The 19,953-nt window shown below is 40.8% G+C and overlaps 1 protein-coding gene across 3 annotated transcripts in view; it reads left to right on the top strand.

Moving 5' to 3' along the window:
* Sec22a (SEC22 homolog A, vesicle trafficking protein) overlaps positions 1 to 19,224 on the top strand; it is a 58,478-nt gene extending 39,254 nt beyond the window's left edge. For all 3 annotated transcript variants that reach the window (XM_021209430.2, XM_029544813.1, XM_029544814.1), the window contains exons 6-7: positions 11,149 to 11,214; positions 16,104 to 19,224. In XM_021209430.2, coding sequence (XP_021065089.1) covers positions 11,149 to 11,214; positions 16,104 to 16,304 — 267 coding nt within the window. In that variant the 3' untranslated portion in view covers positions 16,305 to 19,224. The remainder of the gene's footprint in view (positions 1 to 11,148; positions 11,215 to 16,103) is intronic.
* The last annotated feature ends 729 nt before the right edge of the window (positions 19,225 to 19,953 follow it).

Here is a 19,953-nt window from a genome sequence, read left to right as displayed (position 1 = left end):
TGGCAGCTGGGGCTGGTCGGACAGCCTTTGCCAGCATATTGTACTTCTGCTTGCGAACCCTCTCATCTCTCCCATGGTACACTTTGAAGGCCAGTGCCAGGACTTCTGCCTGTGGAGTCAGGGGTCCCTTCTCCAACTTTTAGCTTTTATGTCGGGGTAGCTCTGGGAGAAGAAGTGAGTCATTTACCCTCTGGGNTCTCAGGGTCCAGATTGGTATACTGCAATAAAGCACCTTTAAGGCGTTCTAAAAACTGAGATGGATTTTCCTGTTTATCTTGGATAACCTCTTGAAGTTTTTTTTAAAAAATTTACCGGCTTTAAAGCTGCTTTTCTCAGACCCACCAAAACACATGTAACAAACCTGTCCCTAGCTAGAATACCACCTGCGGAATTATAATTTCATTGAGGATCCAGTTCAGGCACTGTCTCCGCTCCGATAGGATGTGCTCTATCTGTTTGTTGAATCTTGTCTGCATGCGCTCTCGCTTGTTCCCAAACTTGGTTCCTCGAGAAGCAAATTGTTAGTAAGTATCATATGTATATCATGAAAAGCCAGGAGGAGAGCTGGGGGTGACAGGCCCTGGGGAGTCTCGGTGGGGGGAAGCTGAGGTAGCAGTTTGGGTTCCAAACGGCGCAGAAGTAGGCCGACAGCAGAAAGGAAGTGGTTCATACGCTGGGTCCAGTAGTGGGAATTGTGCAGGGTTCATGGCTAACAGGAGTTGAGTTGGAGAACAGGAAGAACACATAGCAGGATTGGAACGGAGATGAATGAAAGATTTTGCATAGGTAACCTCTTCCCATTTACCGGTTTGTTCTGGCAGTATGTATTAGGATCCTTAAAACAACTGGATCCAGACCTTATTGCAAAGGAATANCAATTTTGATGCCTTCAAAGGAGGCGTGAACCTTAAGGACTCAAGGTTTTCTGAGGACATGTGGTTGCCCATGCACTGGAGGTTCCTGGTATGTTCTATAGGCGTCTCAGAGAACAACTCAGAAAATAAGAAGGAAATTAGCCAGGCTAGAGTGCCCAAGCTGTCACAAGGACCTCTAGTGGCTACCCAGTAAGTCCGGGACTTACTGTGGGAAGTGCTCTACCCTGGCCAGGGATTTCAGCCGACCCGCTGGGGGTCTGTACAGAAAGAGCAGCTTCCGGAAAGAGCAAGGTGCAGATGGGCAGTGTCTCTTATGCCAGCTGAGTCAGTAGCCCCTAGTTCTCAGGTAGAACTGGCCAGGTTCTGTTCCATGAACTGGAGGCCCTGCCCCGCTGACAGGCCCTGCCGATAGTATGCCGGTGTCTGTGTGAGAGGTTTTTTGCGAACCGGTAAAATGGGAACCCAGCCTATAAGGCGCTGTGGAAATGGTGCAGCTTGCTTAGTTTAAAGTTTCTGTGCCCCGGGACAGCAGCTGGTCACGTGGTGTAAATGGCGGACAGCCGCACTCCTCCCCCCTTGCCCCTTAGGCCTTTGTGTGAGCCCCCTCCCGCCCCCCCAGGTCGTTTGTAACCTTGGGCCAAAGGCTTAAATACAGGGGAGGTGGGGTCACCAAGAGTTCTGGCTCAGAGGGAAAGTTGCAAGCCGCTGTGTAGAGGGTTGGCATGTGCGCACAAGCTGCTGCAAGTGGGAATCTTACCTTGGATGTTGTGTTCGGTACCCACCGCTGTGTCCACTGGATGCCCCTTGGGCAACTCCAGGCGCTGGTGGCTGCTGGTTTTTTGTTTATCCATCCCGGGTTTCTGGCACCAATTTTATGTTTTGGGTGAATAAACCAAACAGCAGACCATGCCAAGGTGATTCCATGTGAGAGAGGTTTATTAAGCAGGGATGGGGTGGGGCGGCAAAGAGAGTAGAAGAGCAGAGAAGAGGAGAGAGAAAGGAGAAAGAGAAAGAGAAGAGAAGATCAGGGGGGAAGGGGGAAGAGAAGAAGAGAAGAGAGCAAGGAGGGGGTGATCCCCTAATTTATACAGAGAATGACGTCACACCAGTGAGGGTGGGAACTGAGCCAGGTGAGTTGTGGGATTGAGGGTTGTTGTCCTGGCAACGCAAGTCTAGGGCCAGGCCTTGGAGTGCCCTGGTGCTAACAGGGATAAGATTTGAAATGTAAATAAAGAAAATATCCAATGAAAAAAACCAAAATCCTTAGTTGCCTATTTATGGGCAGGGTCACTGGTTTCTTCAGATTCTTTATTGTCCAAGGTAGTTTCTTCCAGGACCTTTAGCTACCGGAATATATAAACTATTTGTTTTCCTGTACTTTCTGAATCTCCTTTCTTAAAAGTCCAGCACATTTACATTTGAGATCTCACAGTTGTCCTTTCCTTTGTTTCCATTCACTTTCTACCAAGAGTTCTTGACACGATCCATTATAAATCAAATCTTTCTCTCTGTCTCTCTGTCTCTCTGTCTCTGTCTCTCTCTGTCTGTCTCTGTGTGTGTTCACCAGCATTAATATACTATTTATAAAAACCTGCTTGGCATGCTATGTTCGTGGTGCCATTCTACAGGTCCTCTATATTTAGCCACCTAAAACCAACAGCAAGCAGCTGACATCGTGGGTCCTGACATCATGGGAATGTATGGGGCTTCCCTTGTCAGTTTCTCTTCTGAACAGTTTCTCACAGGCAAAGCCCTGCTCCTCTCAGTCAGCGGATGTTGGCTGTCATTGCTCTACCTTCTTGTCTCACCCCCTGCCTGCACTGCATGGTTGGATTTATTCCAGTTTTCAGCCAGCTAGACAAAGCCTTGTTTACATCCTGACTGAAGCTGTGCCTCAGATCTTAGCACCTGTAAGTCAAAAGTGCCTTTAAGGTGCTATTCTGGTTCTGCCTGTTAAGGAAAATGTAGATTTCCTTCGGGCACTCAGTTATCATGTCCTTGCCTGGTCTGGCACTGATTCTTTTCCTTCCTCTTCTGGTTCATAACTGAAGAACTAAAGGAAGCTTTTGTACATAAAGTACAGCCTTTCATGCTTTTGAAATGTTGCAAATGACTTCAGCTTTCCTTCATTACTAAATGTTCTGTGTTTTCCCTCTGATTGGTAATACACTTGTCTGATTGTTGTGAGATGGTTTTAAGTTTCAAAAGCACAATCAGATCCAACTATTTGCTACTTAAATGTAATTGACTCTTTGTTCTGACATTTCTTAGCTTGTTTATATTTTTAGAAGACAACTTTATGACCTATCTTTCTTGGACACAGATGCAGAGATCTTTAGCAATATAGTAAACCAAATCTAGAAATGAGTAAAACTAATTATACAAGAACCAAGTGTACAATGCTGATTTAATATTTAAAATCAATTACTGCTATCACTTCAACAGTCTGAAGTAGAAATAATAGTCATATGATCACATCAGTAGATCTAGAAAGGAATTTGACAAAATCCAGAAAAATCTTCATTCATGATACAAACAAAATATTCAGACTATATCAACAAAGGGAAAATAAAAAACAGAAACAGTTTGGAGCAAACTAGGAGTAGAAGGAAATTTCTTCACCTTAATAAGGAAAATCCATTCCAAATTTCAAGCAACTAACATCTTTAATAACAAGAAACTGGACAGCCTTTCTCCTAAGACAGAGACGGTGAAGATGCTTCCACTTACCTCTGCTGTGTGAGTCCTGTGTACTGGAAATCCTAACTGATGCAATAAAGTAAGAAAAGGAAAAAATATATATGGAAGGAAGAAATAAATTTGCAGATGGCATGATTTGGTATATAATGACTCCCAAGACCCAACGAGAAGCTCCTGAAGCTATTAAGTGATTGTAGTTGCATAACAGAGTAGGAGATTGGACTGTACAGACAATATTTAAATTCCAGCAACAATTGAATGTAAAAGTTCTAAAAAAGGAGATACTTACAGGTAAATCTAAAACATATACAGGACCCTTATGAAGTAGATTAGAAACTCTGACCAAAGAAATCAAAGAGTAAATAAACAGAAAATGATTCCAAATTTCTAAAGGAAAACTCAATATTGTTGAAGTGTCAGTTCTTTGTGTGCTATTGTGTAGGTTGAACATATCCCAGTCAAAATCCCAGCGAGTTATTTTGGAGATTCAATAAAGTGATTGCAAAGTTTTTATGGAAAGCAAAAGACTCAGTACATAGAAAAAAAAACCAAAAAAATTTTTATTCCATATTCTCACTAACAAAACTCAAAAAATTTTACTTCAATTTTACAACAGATGAGTGGGAGGTCTTTCCATCCCAAGCAGTTCTCCAGCCCCAGCTAGTGTTTTACAGTTTAATTCAGTTTTAATGCTGTCTGCTTAGAGTTAGGACTTACATGTTAAGTCTCAGGCTCATGGGCTACCCTTGCTTGAGATCCTAGTCCTATGGGAGATTGTTCTGATAACCATCGGCTGGCTGTAAGAGAGGTTTGTACAACTCCTCATTTGGTGCAGCCATTTGTTAGAATAGTTCTGCACTCAAACACATCTGGTGGCTGATTATAAAGGCCATTTTCAAGTATACAGATGAATAAAGACGTACGTACATAGGGAGAGATTAGAAGGATCTAGACACGAGTTTCTGTTCTGGTGGAGCTGAGTTTATCACCCTCCTCACAAGTTGAGATGCTCACCAACCTAGAAGTTCTGCAAACTCCATGAGTTAGAGATTTGGAGGAGGGTATGATTGTTAACTTCTCTCCTCTCTCCTCCTGGAAGATTGGGATAGAGACAAAAATTCCAGACACTTAACCATGGTCTTTTCTGGTATCTAGCACTGATCTAGGAATCTATCAGGAGTTGCTTCAGAACAAAAGCTGTCCTCCTCACACAGAAAATTCTAAGAGATATGGGAATTCTGGGTCAAATCCTTCTATAACTCAGGAAACTAATTTCCTAAATCTTAGGGGCTGTCTATCAGGACTAGTGCCAAAGATGAAAAGATTTTTCTAGCACCTTCATTTACAAGGGTTTTAGGAGCCCTGTGTTTGGAACAGACTATTTATTACTACTTCATATCTTCTGATGAAAACAAAAGTTGGGCTCACATTGCCCATCTTTAAGAGGTAAAGCCACATACTTAAAACAGTATGATATTGGCAAAAGAATAAACAGTACATCACCATGACAGAATTGAAAGATAAGAGATAAATTTACATCCATATAGCTACCTGATCTTTAACAAAAGTGCAAAAGCAAATCGATGGAGAATGGGCAGTCATTTTGACATGGTGCTGGAACAAGAAAGCTACATGCCAAGGAATAAATCTGTAGATACTGCAAGTTGAATAAATAGGAATTTAGAGTGGGTCATAGACCTAAATGTAAAGAACAAAACTTAAAATTTGTAAATTAAAAGAAGTAGTATAAGAGGACACTGGTATGACCCTGGAAATGAGTTCTTAGGTACAACACCAAAAGTGTTGTGAAAAATATGCTGTTAAACATCACTACATCTATCAAAGTCTGTTCTGTGAGAAACTCTTAAGAGAATGAAAAAAGCCCCAGGTTGGGAAAAGATACTTGGAAACCTCCAGCCTTGACTCGAAGGCTGGAGAGATGGCTTATCAGATAAGAGCTCTTATTACTACTACTCTTCCAGAGGACCCAAGTTCAGTTCTCAGGACACATCTTGGGTGGCTTACAGCTATCTGTAACTTCAGCTCTAGGGAATCTGACACACCCTTCTGGCCTCCAAGAGGACCCCGCACACTCATAATGTACATACAACTAGCACATAAATAGGAATAAATCTTTAAGGAGAGGAAAGGGTGATTCTAAAATAAACCAAGAAATCTTAAAACTAAAAATGCAGATCAACCTGTTAACAGTGGTCAAAAAATCAGTAGAAAACCTTACCACAGAAGATACTGAAGGTGACAGGCATGTGAGAAGATGCTGGACATTGTATGTCATTAAAAACCTGCAAGTTTAAAATATGGTGTCACTTAACACCTGTTAAAACATGCCCCAGCTGTTGACAGCTGACACTCTCCAATGCTGATGAGGATATGGAACAAGGGAACCCTCATTTGCTGTTAAGTGGGAGTGTAAAACCTTACTGCCACTCTGGAAAACACTCGGGCTGTTTCTCTCAGAAATGCACAAAGCTTTCCTCTGTCAACTGGCAATAGTGTTTTTAGGTCTCTCACCACGTAAATAGAGCACTTTCAACATGTGAGTGTTTATATCAACTTAATTATGATTTCAAGGGAACAGCTATGGAAGGTGAGTGGTAGACGGTAGTGATCCATACAGTAGATGATGACCATTCAGTGATAGAAGAAATGGCTGTGAGTCACAAAAGACAGACACCTCTAAAGTGCATATTGCTTGATGAAGGCAGCTAGCATGAACAACTACATTCCGGACACTCTCTGCAAGAGGCAGACCTATAGACAGTGAGTTGTATAGTTATGCTGGGATGGGAAGTACGAGATTCTCAGGGCCATGCAGTGGTGCTTTGTGACTTAGTGGTGGGGCTTGCCATTGTGTATTTGTCCAAACCACAGCGCCTACCACAGGAAGAGTGGGAATTACCGGGTGGTAATATGTCAATACTGGCTCAGCATTTGTGATAAATGTATCACACCAATTCCAGTTGTTACTAAAAACTGAGCCAGGAGTTGGGGGGATATATGAAGACTCTCTACTCAATTTTCTATATGACTAAGGCTAATCTAAAATAGTCTATCTTAGTTGGGTCTGTGGAATATCCCTTTAATATAGCACTTGGAAAGCAGAGGTAGGCAGATTTCTCTGAGATCTAGGCCAGTCAAGACTACATAGTGAAACTATGTCTAAACACACACACACACACACACACACACACACACACACACACACACACAATCCTTAAAAAAAAAAAAAAAGCATAGTTTAGAAGCCAAGAGTAAAACAAAGACTTTTCTTTGATGATCAGACCAAGGAAAACTGGAAAGGGAGGCATGTTCTTACCCTGAGCTTTGATGTTTTGATGTTCTCCAGTGAGGTGCAACCCTACTTGGCAGCAGTTAAAAGTTCAACCTGCTGAACCTAGCCTGCTCGCCTGTGGGGGTCTCCATAGGCCATGTGAGGACATTAATGCCCCAGTTACAATGGAGCGTGGTTCAGGAATTGGATCTGTGTTTTAAGGTCCATGTATAAATTCTGTGCCATTTTGAGAATGCCAGTGAAATACAGGTCGGGCCTATTGACCTTGTCCGCACTAGCCCCCGCCAATATCAGCATGTTCTAATTGCATAAACAAGCTCTGCAAGGTTGGGAAAGTAATACACATGGTGGACTGGCAGATGGGGAACAGAGTGGCAGCAAGGCTTCACTAAGTGCCTCTTCATAGATGGGTTTTACTTTGAACCATGTAAAATTGCTCATCAAAACAACTGTTGGAGTAGAACTTTAGTGCTAGCGCAGTAGCCTAACTGTACGAGAAGTCTCGGTTCAATCCTCAGCAATGAGAAACAGATACCCCAGGGTAAACAGAAGCAAAAGAAAAAACATCTTTTGTTAATCCAGTTTAATAGGTAGATGCTTCCAGTACCAAAAATCCAGATACAGGTAAATCTTTTGTGGAACAATGACCTGATGTTGGCCACTTTTCCTTTTCTTCAGAGTTGTTATTGTTCAGTTTACACGGGATGAAAAGTCATTTCTCTTTTTCTTCACTAAAGCCTTTAGACTTGGTCTAGTCTCTTCTGGTTTATCAGTGCATTTTGTGTTAGGAATAATCTCTTTAAATCACAAGTTAAATAGTTCTTCCTGAAGCTTTCTCTGTAGAATTTTATTCAAATATTAAGAATTATCTAAGTGGAGTTATTCAGTTCTTGCTAGTGAAAGAGTTGAAAAAGTTGAATCAACAACTTCCATATTTCTATAAAAATTGATTTATAAAGTAAAATGTTTATTTGCTGGGTGTGGTGGCACATGCCTTTAGGATCTTTTTGAGTTCAAGGCAAGCCTGATCTACATAGTGAGTTCCAGACCATCTCAAGACTATATAGTGAGTCCCTGTTGTTAAAAAAGGAAAAATAGCCAGACGGGGGTGGCGCACGCCTTTAATCCCAGCACTTGGGAGGCAGAGGCAGGCAGATTTCTGAGTTTGAGGCCAGCCTGGTCTACAATGTGAGTTCCAGGACAGTCAGGGCTATACAGAGAAACCCTGTCTTGAAAAAAAAACAAAAAACAAAAAACAAAAACAAACAAAAAAAGGGAAAAATAAGTAAAGAATTTATTGAAAATTTATAACTTTAATCTAGTGGATGATATATTGTATATTTCCTGATTGTGAATAGTATAGTAGATAGGTACTAATTTAAAGTTTATAGTTTTATAACCTTGATATGTAAATACACTGAATAATAAAAATGATTACATTTATCATCTAGTATGTTACCTTATGTTTGTGGCATGTTTAACTCTGAAGACCCACATGAATCTGCATTCCTGTGTATTGCCATTGTTGTTAAAAGACCCCAGATGAGTGTGCTGGTGGGGTGGCTCTGCTGGTAAAGGCTCTCTTGCTACAGGTCTAATTGCTGAATTGGATTCCTGGACTCCTAGGATGGAAGGAGAGAACTGACTTGCAAGTTTTCCTCTGACCTCCATCTGTTTGCTGTGGCATGTGTATGTACATGCCTATATCCATACACAGACACGAAGTGTGTAGAAAATGAAAAAAGAAGACTCGGCATAAGTTTGCTTATTCTAGATTAGTAACTGTTACTTAGAGTGATAAGATTTATTAAAATATGTGGCACCAAAGTTTTTCTTTGTTGTATATATATATATATGTATTTTTAAGTTGGTAAATTTGATTTCATGTTCACAGTAATGTGTAAATTGGATTATTTGCACTTGCTCCCTAGCTTTGTTCTGAGTTTAGAGATGTTAATAAGGTTGTTGTGAGTTGACACCTCAGGAGTGTATAAGCTTTTATCACATTGTTTATATTGCAGGGGTTCTTCTAACGATCAGTTTTGAAATGATAATTAGATCAAGGCCAAAGCAGAGGTACTTTTCATATGGAGTATTAGAAAATGAATCCAGTGACAACAATAGGAATGCTGCCTTGGAAGTCAGGAGACCTGTGATCTCTTTGCCAGTAACTAGCTCATTGCAGATAGGACACTGTGGGCCTCATATGGAAGCGTGCGGGATGGAGGCTTAGACTCCACAGCCCAAAGATAGAAAGCACTGATGCCCTAGGGTGTTCAGACTCGAGCGTTGTTTACAATACTTACTACAAAGCAGAAATGAGTTAAGAAATCAAAAATACAGCTTGTGAATAAAGATTTAAGCACAGACTGACTCTGGAAACATGCTTTGAGGTGTTGTAAAATCAATTAAGAGAGATTTCAAATGGCAGTGTAAGTTTAGAAAAAAAAACCTATTATGTTATAGGACCAATTATTAGGTCCTGTGATATGTTGAAAGGCTATATATTCTTCCACATATTCTGTGGTTGATGTATTTACCATGTTAGAAAGTGTTTATGATTCAACTAAAATAACAAAGAGCAGCATGCAAAAGTATAGGTTCGTTTCTTTGGGGATGGAGAGTGGAGAGGTAGAGAGAAAAAACCAGAAATACACAGAAAGCTTAACAGTCATTTTTCCTTTATGTAAGAACAACATGGGTTTCTTTGTATAGTGTGTGTGTGTGTGTGTGTGTGTGTGTGTGTGTGTGTTTGAGACAGGCTATCTCTATATAGAGCTGGCTTTCATGGAATTCACTGTGTAGACCAGGCTGGCCTTGAACTCAGAGATCTGCCTGCCTCTGCCTTCCAAGTGCTGAGATAAAAGGCGTGCGCCATTACTGGCTATCTTGAACATAAACTTTTATAATTGGGGAAAATAACTTTAAAAATAAGCAGTTTAATTCAAGCCTTTGAATTAAAAAAGTAGAAAGGCTTCATGATGAACAACAGCCTGCCTCTGGGGCAGAGCTGGCCTGAGCATCCTAGGGAGATGAATAGTGTGTTTCAGTATCTCACTAGCATAAGCCACTCTGCCTTGTGGACTGTGCTGTACCCAGTCAGCTGCACTGAAGCAATTTGCTCTTCGTTCTGTTGTATAATGATCCTTCCACCCACATGGGCAGAGGCACATTTGGTGGCACAGTCTTGTAATGCCAGCATTTAGGAAGCTGAGCAAGTAGCCCAGCAAGGGGATTGAGCATGAGGCCAGCCTGGGCTACATAATTTGACCCTGTAGAAAAAAGAAAATTATTTTTCCTAAAATAAGAGGTCTAGTGTAATGACCCCGCATGGAAGAAAAACACTCGTCCTTCCATGGTTTTATGTACTGTTCATCCACACAGTGGAAGAAGTCGAATGTTGATGCTTGGTAGGAACAAAGGACAGCGGGCATAAGGTTCTCTATTCTCACAGGCTCTGGCTATTCTTCCTTACTGTTTTCTAGCACAGTGACATTATAACCAGGCCTGATCTTTCTTTTGGGGATTTAGCACACTCTAGTGGACAGTAGCTTTTCAGTCACCACAGTTTTATTTATCATGTCAAGTTACTTTATTAGGCAATTCATTTACGTGCTGCTGGGGAGTAGAGTTTGTCAGATTGTATTTAAGTGGTGAGCCTCATGAGCAGAAGGGACTTGCTCACTCCCAGGGTGGTATGCATTGTTATGTGGCTTTACTAGGAAGAGAGGTGTTCTGTATAGTGAGGAAGCTAGCTTTTCCTTGGTGCTTCTCATCTTTCCTGGGGTGACAGGCTGTTGATAGGTGACGTTGAGACACAGAGGATGCATGTCGTTTTCTTCAACGTCCCATTCCTCTGCCTTTTAAATTTAAATGTGTTTTATATGCATGGGTGTTCTGTCTGCATGTATGTCTGTATACCATTTGTGTGCCTGCTTGGAGTACATGAAGGTCAGAAAGGAAGCACTGGATCCCTTGTGCCTGGGGACACAGGCCATTGTCAGTCACCATGTGGGTGCTAGGAATTGAACCTCTGTCCTCTGGAAAGGGAGTCAGTACTTTTAACTGCTGAATCATATCTCCAGCATACCCCTCCCTCCCTGTCTTACCATGTGTTCTATATTTCTATTTTTTATACACCACTTTGTAAAACGTTTGAGTGTGTATAAACATGAACATATATCTTATCCTGGTAGATTATTATTTTTTTTTTTAAGTAAGTACTGCCAGCAAAAGGTAATCTTGATTTGTTTTTTACAGAGTGATGGAGAGGATCTTAATTACATTATTGCATTTTTCCTTGGGACAGCAGCCTGCCTTTACCAGGTAGGTTTCCTCCCATTTGTAACAAACACTTCCCCATTGCTATTTGTTTCAGATGTCGTGTCTCATAATTGCCTGTGTGTTTAAAATACATAAAAATTGTGTCTGAGTTATTTGCCTCTCCTGTAATTCGGTTGGTCCTCTGTTATCTTTGTAACCTACACTTCAATCCTGAGTTGTAGGCAGATGTTTACAGTAGACTTACTCTTAACCCTTTCTCTGTGATGGGTTATCAGGGGTGCCACGTCGGGTGCCTGTGGCAGAAAGGCTACTTCTCAGTTGTCTAGTGAGAACCGGAGGATTTGTGCTCTGGAGGAAGCCATTAATAGGGAGTGACACAGCAAAGTAATATTTTAGGATTTTTAAGTAGGCACGACTTTTCAGTAGAGGCAAATAGGATGGATTGTAAGCAGGACTGGCATTTAGGAAACCAGTTGTGAGATGATTCTAGCAATTCAAATGGAAAATAAAGGGAGCGTGAACTATGGCAATAGCAGCAAGAGAGTGGAAGAAATATTGCCACTGAGAAGGAAGACCAACGAATGTGTAGAATACTCTAGGGGCAGGTTCTGTGCCTGGCCGGTAGGGAGGTCAATCACGGGAGAGACGGGAAGAATGACCATGGCAGTGAGGAATACTCAGGAATAATTTTGTTAGAGCATAAGGAACAAACAGGGCCCACTGACCCAACCTTTATAAGCGGCATGTTCCTTTGGCTTCCTGGGAAAAAGAAAGAAAAGGTAAGACTATTTAAAGCTCAGTGTGGACCTAAGACTACTCCAAATTTAGTAGAACTCTGTGAGAAAATACTTTGATAGGTGTTTGAGCTCTACACAAACATACTTTATACATTTTAGTTTTAGTGGCTTCACTTTAAAATCTTTAAACTTTCTTAATGTTCTCTTTAGAAGTTGTATTAAGTTTGACACATTTCAATAGGACAAATGACATTTCATACAGGTAATGTGAAGCCATATGTTTGATAGTGGAGCACTGTGCTTTGCACAGTGTTCTCCTGAGGCTTTCCCACTTTAATCCTACACCCCTGTCATATTAGATTATTGTCTCATTTATAAAAATGAGGACAGAAGGACTCAGTACTGTCCTGTGGCTGCATTACCAGGAAAAGGGAGGAGCCAAGGCTACTGTTTCAGAGTTAGAGCACAGGTTCATTCCCCTATAGCATGCCACCTCTGTGCCCAACCAAGTCAGTAATCTGTTTCTTTTTCTTTTTAAATTGTTTTTACATGATCAAGTGCTACAGCACCATTTATTTATCAGAATGTTTTCTTCCACTGAATTGCTTTTGCACCTCTATACGAACTCAGTTGGGTATAATTTGTGAGACTTTCTGGGTTCTGAATTACATTAGTTTGGTCTATTATCCTTCTACCACAATCATATGGTCTTTATTACCCTAGCTATATACCACCTTAAATTCAATTTTCCTAATAGTTACAGAATGACTCAAATTTTCTATTCCAGCAGATGAAATTATGGTAGTCTGTGGGTTTTGTGGAAGTGGTCTATTTTATCTAATTTATATGTATAGAATTGGTAGTCATATCTCTATTCCTTTGGTATCTGCAGTGTTTATGATAGTGTTTCTTTTCTGATGTTGGTAATTTATATTGTCACAGTTGGACCTGTCAGTTTCTGTGTCACTGATTAAACCAGCTGTTCAGTCCATCAGGGTTTTTGTTTTGTTTTGTTTTGTTTTGTTTTTGTTTTTGTTTTTGTCCCTCTTCTGTTTTTCTGTTTTCAATTTTATTGATTTCTGCTCTTGTTAGAAGTTGAATTGTGACCTTTCTTGTTTTCATCTCAGTTCTGGTTTTGTCTCACATGTTTTAAAGTTTTGTGGTTTTAGTTCATGCAAATTTAGGATTGCTCTGTTGTCTTGGCAGTTTAACTCATGTGTCATCATTTTCTTTGCTTTGAAGTGTTTTTATATTTATACTTTTTCTTTTTGATTAATGTACATGACATATCCTTTTTCATCTTTTTACTTTTAATTTACCTCTGTTATTTGATGCAACTTTCTAATAATGAAATTGGTTTTTTTAGTCCACTTTGCTAATCTCTTTCTTTTAGTTGCTGTATGCAAGCCATTTACATTTAATATAATTATAGATATATTGGGCTTTCTTTTTGTTCTATTTTCATTTCATTTAATTTTCTTTTTTGTATGTTTCTATAGTTTATTTGAATTTTTAAGAATTCCACTTCAATATTATCTATAGTATTTAAAAACCTTATGGATTTTAAAGTGGTTCCTTACTATAGGTAACAAACAATAGATATTTGTCATAGTCTGCTGTTGTTACTTCATGTTTAGTGAGATATAGACACATTATCTCCCTAGATGTTCTGTTGTCCTCCTCTATTTATAAAACTTTCATTTTCCCCATATATTCCAGAACATATCAGACACTTATAATACATTTTTTCAACTGTGAAACATAAACTCAAAAGGAAAAGACCACCTGTCATACCTAATTGCATTGTTGCTACCATGTTTTTTCTTTCTTAATATTTCATTTTTTTCTTTTATTTTCTTTTTTGGCTTAGAGTAAAATTTTATCTGTGTAATATGTTTGATCAAGGTGATATCAACAGCTCTCATTGCAAGGCATCTTTTTTCTTTATTGCCTGTGAAAACTTGAGTCATCAATTAAATTTTAATACAAGAAAAACTCTTCAGTAGAATTCCAATTAATGAATGTAGAAAGAATGATGGAAATAAAAAGTCACTATTAAATCACCATTAAGCAAACACCACTATAATAACTGATGCAGGCAGAGTTATCAGTGGGTGGCATACATTCTTGTCAAGGGGTCCAAGTTGACAGCACTGATAAAACATACTGCCTGGCACCTCTGTGTTGTTCTTGGCAAAATTACATATGCTTAACTCAATCTTGGAACACTGGACACATCCAAATTGAGGAACACAGCTCCAGCATAACTGATGAATATGTATCAGGTCTGTCAAGGTCATGGCTGAGAAGCTATTACAGATTGGAGGAGACGTGACAGCTAAGTGTAGCACAGAGTCCTGGGTGGGAGAAAGGTCCCTAATGGGACACTGGACAAAAATCAAAGCCCATCAGTTAGCAGTCCTCACTGTGATCATGGCCTGGTGTGATGACTGTTCTGTGGTGACTGTGGAAAACAGTACAGTTATGCTATTTCAAAACTACTCCAAGTCAAAAGTTTATTCAAAAGAAAACTTAAGTCTTTAAGCCTTTATTCCACAGTGAAAATCACTGTCATAAAATAAATGCTTGTATTTGTTTCATATAGATAGCAATGGATTTTTTTTAACAGCAGGCAGGGTCTTACTGTATAGTTTCTGGCTTGCCTGGAACTTTTTAGACCATGCTAACTGTACTGGCTAGTTTTGTGTCAACTTGATACAGGCTGGAGTTATCACAGAGAAAGGAGCTTCACTTGGGGAAATGCCTCCACGAGATTCAGCTGTAAGGCATTTTCTCAATTAGTGATCAAGTGGGGAGGTCCCCTTGTGAGTGGTGCCATCTCTGGGCTGGTAGTCTTGGTTCTATAACAGAGCAGGCTGAGTAAGCCAGGGGAGGCAAGCCAGTAAAGAACATCCCTCCATGGCCTCTGCATCAGCTCCTGCTTCCTGACCTGCTTGAGTTCCAGTCCTGACTTTCTTTGGTGATGAACAGCAGTGTGGAAGTGTAAGCTGAATAAACCCTTTCCTCCCCAGCTTGCTTCTTGGTCATGATGTTTGTGCAGGAATAGAAATCCTGACTAAGACACTAACCTACAGAAATTCTCCTGCTTCTGCCTCTCAAGTGCTGGGATTAAAAGCATCACTCTGGTGTGCATTCTTCGGTTTTAAATATGGAATAATCTTTACTCGTGAAAGAACTAAAGTTTGGCAAGAACTCCCTTACCTCCTCCCATTCTGAAGCCTGGATGCAGTTCACAGAAACTCCTACTGCTTTTCAGAGACGTCATGAGTGTATACAAATCCCATACTTCCCAGATAGAAGATTCTAGAAAAGGATCCATTCAGGCATTAAATTTTGTACAGCACTTATTATGTACTTGGCACTATTCTAGACTCTCCGGAGATGAGCAAATGAACAGGAGCTGTAGGTGACAAGCAGAATAAGCTTGTTTATAACATGTTGTGGGAAAAATAAAGGACAAAGGGGACAGTACTAGGGTGGGGGATGCTTCCTTTACTGTCTCATTGAAATAGCACTCACTGTCATTTTTTGCTCCCTTTTCTACTTTCCAAGTTTCTGCTTTAAGTTAAATGATGAAAATATGCTAATGTCACTGTTCCTTCAGTGGAAACCCAAGGAATGCAATGGCTTTGTTTCTGTCACAGCTGAGGAGCAAGGCCCAACTCCTGCAGCTCCTCACTATCCCCCAACCTGAGCCACACACCCCAACCTAAACCAACCCCCCCCCCGCTGTTTCTCACACCTTAGACTGTTGCTTTCTTTACCCCTCAGACTCCAGTTGTGGGAAAGCCCATCTTCCTCAGCTGTTGGTTGAGTTTTCTGTGCTTCCTGGGTTCACTGGCCCAGGGGCTGAGGGCTCAGCAGTAGAACTATCCTATTCCCTGTTACGGTAGGGAATGTCGTCAGTCTGTCACAAGGGAGTTACCTGGCTGTACTTCCATTTAACATATGATGAAAAATGTTTTTCTTCTGAAAAACGAAAGACAGAGAAGGGAAAATCGGTTTCCCTTTCGAGCCATGAAACTCTTGTGACTGAATTTCTCCAATAGCTTACATTATCTCTTTCTTCTTTAGGAACTACCTTCATTTTCTTCTCATGTTTTATTCTACTCTGTTACGTATCTAGTTCTTTTCCTGTAACCTAACCAACTCTGATTTTTATGTTTTGAACAGTGTTATTTACTTGTGTACTACACCAGCTGGCGGAATGTCAAGTCATTTCTGACTTTCGGCTTAATCTGTCTGTGCAACATGTATCTCTACGAACTGCGCAACCTCTGGCAGCTTTTCTTTCATGTGACTGTGGGGGCGTTTGTTACACTGCAGATCTGGCTGAGGCAAGCCCAAGGCAAAGCTCCTGACCATGATGTCTGACATCTCCCTTCAGAGGATTGGCCTTTGCCTTCAGGGGAAGGAGGAGAGGACCTAAATTAGTTGCCAGTGTGATGAAGAAACCAGTCACCACACCAGAGAAGCTCTGCTTTCTTTCTCTGCCCATCTTCCTCTTTTGTTTTTACAAATCAGCCTGGCATGCCTGTGAGCGTGTGAGACCTGGTAAGAAAACTCCCACAAGGATCCTTCCTGCAGTAGAATGTCAGGCGCATCACAGTACAAGTTCAGAATCACCTGAAGACCTGGCAGGCAGCACTGAATCCTCACCAGAGAGTTAAGCAAAGCTTAGTCATGGGACGTGCTCTGAGGACCAAGCAGAAGTGCTACAACTTAAGTTTGCCTTTGTGAGGCATTAGTGTAGACCAATGAAGAAGATGCTGCAGGAATTGGAAAACTACAATCTAAGACAGCCACTGTACTAAGTGTCAGGTTATTGGCACAGTTGTAGTACCAAGAATTTATGAAGCCTAGAATGGCATGAAATTGATTTTTTTACTTTTCTGTTTCTGCCACCTTTTAACTCTGGAGATCACCTGGTGTGGGAGAGGGCTATGATGTACATCTCTACAATATCACAAGTCCTGACAACACAGTGATACGTGTTTTCTTTCTAGACCATGTTTATCATTTCTTTTGAAATCACTAAAAATACATGATTCATTTGACTATTGTGGTCTTCCAAACTCTTATCATTTGGGTACTATGTATACTATTACTTGCTTAGTTTCTAACCTTTAAGATCTTAAAGTATTTAACAAAGAAAGGAGCCCCTACTCCAGTGGAAAACCAGTTAATCAGTTTGTCAGCACACAATGAAATGCTAAGTTCTCACAAGATACTGATACCCACTGGGGCTCTAGACCTGAGTGGCACACTCACTGTAATAGTGAAAGGTGTTGCCTGGCACCAAAATGAGAGCCCTATGGGGTACTCGAAGGATAATGGAAAACTGCAAAGGCAATGGCGTTCTCATGGTAGCACAGCACTGGTGAGTTATGGTTACATCCAGAACCAGTTCATTTGTTCCAGAGCTGCTGAGTGTGAGAAATGAGACGTCCCCTGACAATTCCGGTGACTTAATGGTTTGGGGAGATAACTGGTATCCAGAGAAATAGCACTCTTATACCCTTAGGAAGATTATTCAAACCATTTTGAATTCATGATATAGAAGCACAGCTTGATTCTATTTGCAAAAATATACAAGTCTCCTGGTTTGGAGCCATCATGAATGATTTGCCTTTGTTTTTAAAGAAAAGATTCCAAACAAGGACTGCATAGGAGTCTGGTAATTTTATATCATCCCTCAAAACAATGGGCCTTGGTATGTAGTCCCTTCAGGGGCTGTAATTACTTAATAGGAGGAGCCTAGAGAGGGTCAGGTCACTGAACTGCCTCGTCTGTCTAACCCATTGTGTGGACACTTGCAGAATTGGAAGATCTTCGTACCTGGAACCTTCACTGCCCCTCCATCTTAGAAAACTAAGGTAGAAGGAAGGCAGTAAGTGGGCTTATGATGTCCATGGTGTATTTAAAACAAACTCCAAGTCTGTCTAGATTTCTGTCATAACAAAGTTGCTAACAGACAAAGTTGTCATGTACCTTCTGAGAGCAGCCCCAAGCGAGGCACCACATTGTCTGTGTTTGGCATTTTATACCTATTGAGCCTTGTAAGTAAAGTGGTTCAACTTAAGAAGGCTTTCTAAGCTAGTGGGTAGAGCAGAAGAGATTTCTCATGATAGTTAATCAACCAGGAAATGTGGGTTTTCTGATTAATTGTGGCTTTACTACGTCTCTGTATTTGATAGCTCGCTAACTGGTTTGATTCAAAAGCTACCTCAGCATCACTCAGTTGTGTTGCAGTGTTTAGAATTTGAATCTGTTTGGCAGGGACACTTGAAAACCCACCATTTCTAAAAGCTTGTTTTTCTGTTTGTGTTTTACCAGCTGTTTGGGGTTAAGAGAGTGTTTACGTCTTAATGAAACAGCTATAAGTAATCTTTTCTGTATCCCACTGCCATCTTTCATTCTTTGTAATGTGTATCCCTAAGAGGGTACATAATTGCCTTGATGTTGTCCAAGAATCTCTAGGCTTGTCATGGTCCTAGAGAGCCTCTTCAGTGTCTAAGCTGTAGCACTAATAGCAGCTTCCATTTGAAATGCACCTTTACTCCTAAGCATTTACTCCCTCGGGGTCCTTGCGAGGTGTGTGTGGCTGTGTTAGTGTTATGTGGATGTGATGAAGTAATCAGATCCCCAGCTTACGTGTCACATAGCTAACTAAGTACACGTGCGCTAATCGAGCACCAGGCTCTTTGACCAGTGTGGGACTAATGAAAGGACTCTGTTTGTGACAACAGTCTTCCCAGCATGTGTCAATGGATGTTTATCTTAATTTAGTTCTGAAATGCTGCCTGTTTACTGTGCCAAGAACAGAAACTCTGACATAATCTAAAAGTATTTGCTTACATTATTGGTCTGGGTTTGAAATGTATTCATACTGAGTCTTTTCCCTGAAAGAACAACATGCCAAGAAAAGCCACAAAAGATGATGTTAACAAAAGCTGAACAGAAAGGGAAACAGACCAGAGCAGTGACATACAAAGGGGGGCTACAGCTGCCACTGTGGCTCGGAGGGTGTGACTCGGTGTCCAGAAGCTAGGGTCAGAAGGGAGCAAGTTAGACAGGGCTCTGTCATTGATGAAACACACTCCAGATAAGGCCTCTTCTGATGAATTTGATAAAAATGTTCTCATTTGGGGTCCTGGGAAGTGCTAAAATGAGCAGAACTCTTTATTGTCGCAGGCTTCCATTTCTGTGTGTGTGCATACATGTGTGTTTGTGCATATGTGTGTGTAAGGATTTAATTTGGTCCTATAGTTAAGAATTCTTGCCCTGAGCTAAGAACCTATTAAAGCATGAAAGTCCATTTGAGACAAATGGATCATGGAGAACCTTTACCCAGTTTTGTAATTTATAAAGCAAATGTGCTTTTCCAGTTTAACACAATTATTTTTGCAATGTAGGGTTTTTTTCACAGCAGACTCAAGTCTGGAAAAGTACATTTTGGTTAGGCCATGTCAGGAATGTGTCTCAGCTGTGGCTTTGTCAAGGCTCCACAGAGGCCAGGAGCTTGATCTGAGACTTTGCCTCTGTGGGGCAGACCCAGGGTGACTCTGTGCTCCTGTAATATGCTGACCTCCAACTGAATACTTACTTGGCCTTTTTTCTCCAGAAGGCTTAACCTAAGGACATACTCTAAACTGCTGGATTTCCAGGGGAGCACGGTGGGGTGCTTATCCCTTGTTACTTCAAAAGCTAAAGTCACGGGTCGTTAGAGCTGCCATGGAGTGTTTGGTTAAAGAACAAATAGATGATCTCAGAAGTATCCACCACTTAGACCAAAGTGAGCACTTAGCCTCACCACACAGGTCCTTCTGTGTCGTGGTCAGGGTTTCTTAGTCTTTTTCTGCACTTCTTGAGGAAGTGGAATCTTTTTTTTTCTTTTTCTTTTTTTTTAAAGATCTATCTATTTATTGTATGTATACAAGTACACTGTAGCTGTCTTCAGACACACTAGAAGAGAGCATCAGACCCCATTACAGATGGTTGTGAGCCACCATGGGGTTGCTGG

Source organism: Mus pahari, chromosome 12 (genome assembly GCF_900095145.1).
Source record: "Mus pahari chromosome 12, PAHARI_EIJ_v1.1, whole genome shotgun sequence".
In the NCBI taxonomy this organism is placed as follows: Eukaryota; Metazoa; Chordata; class Mammalia; order Rodentia; family Muridae; genus Mus; species Mus pahari.
This window is presented reverse-complemented; position numbering and strand designations above follow the sequence as displayed.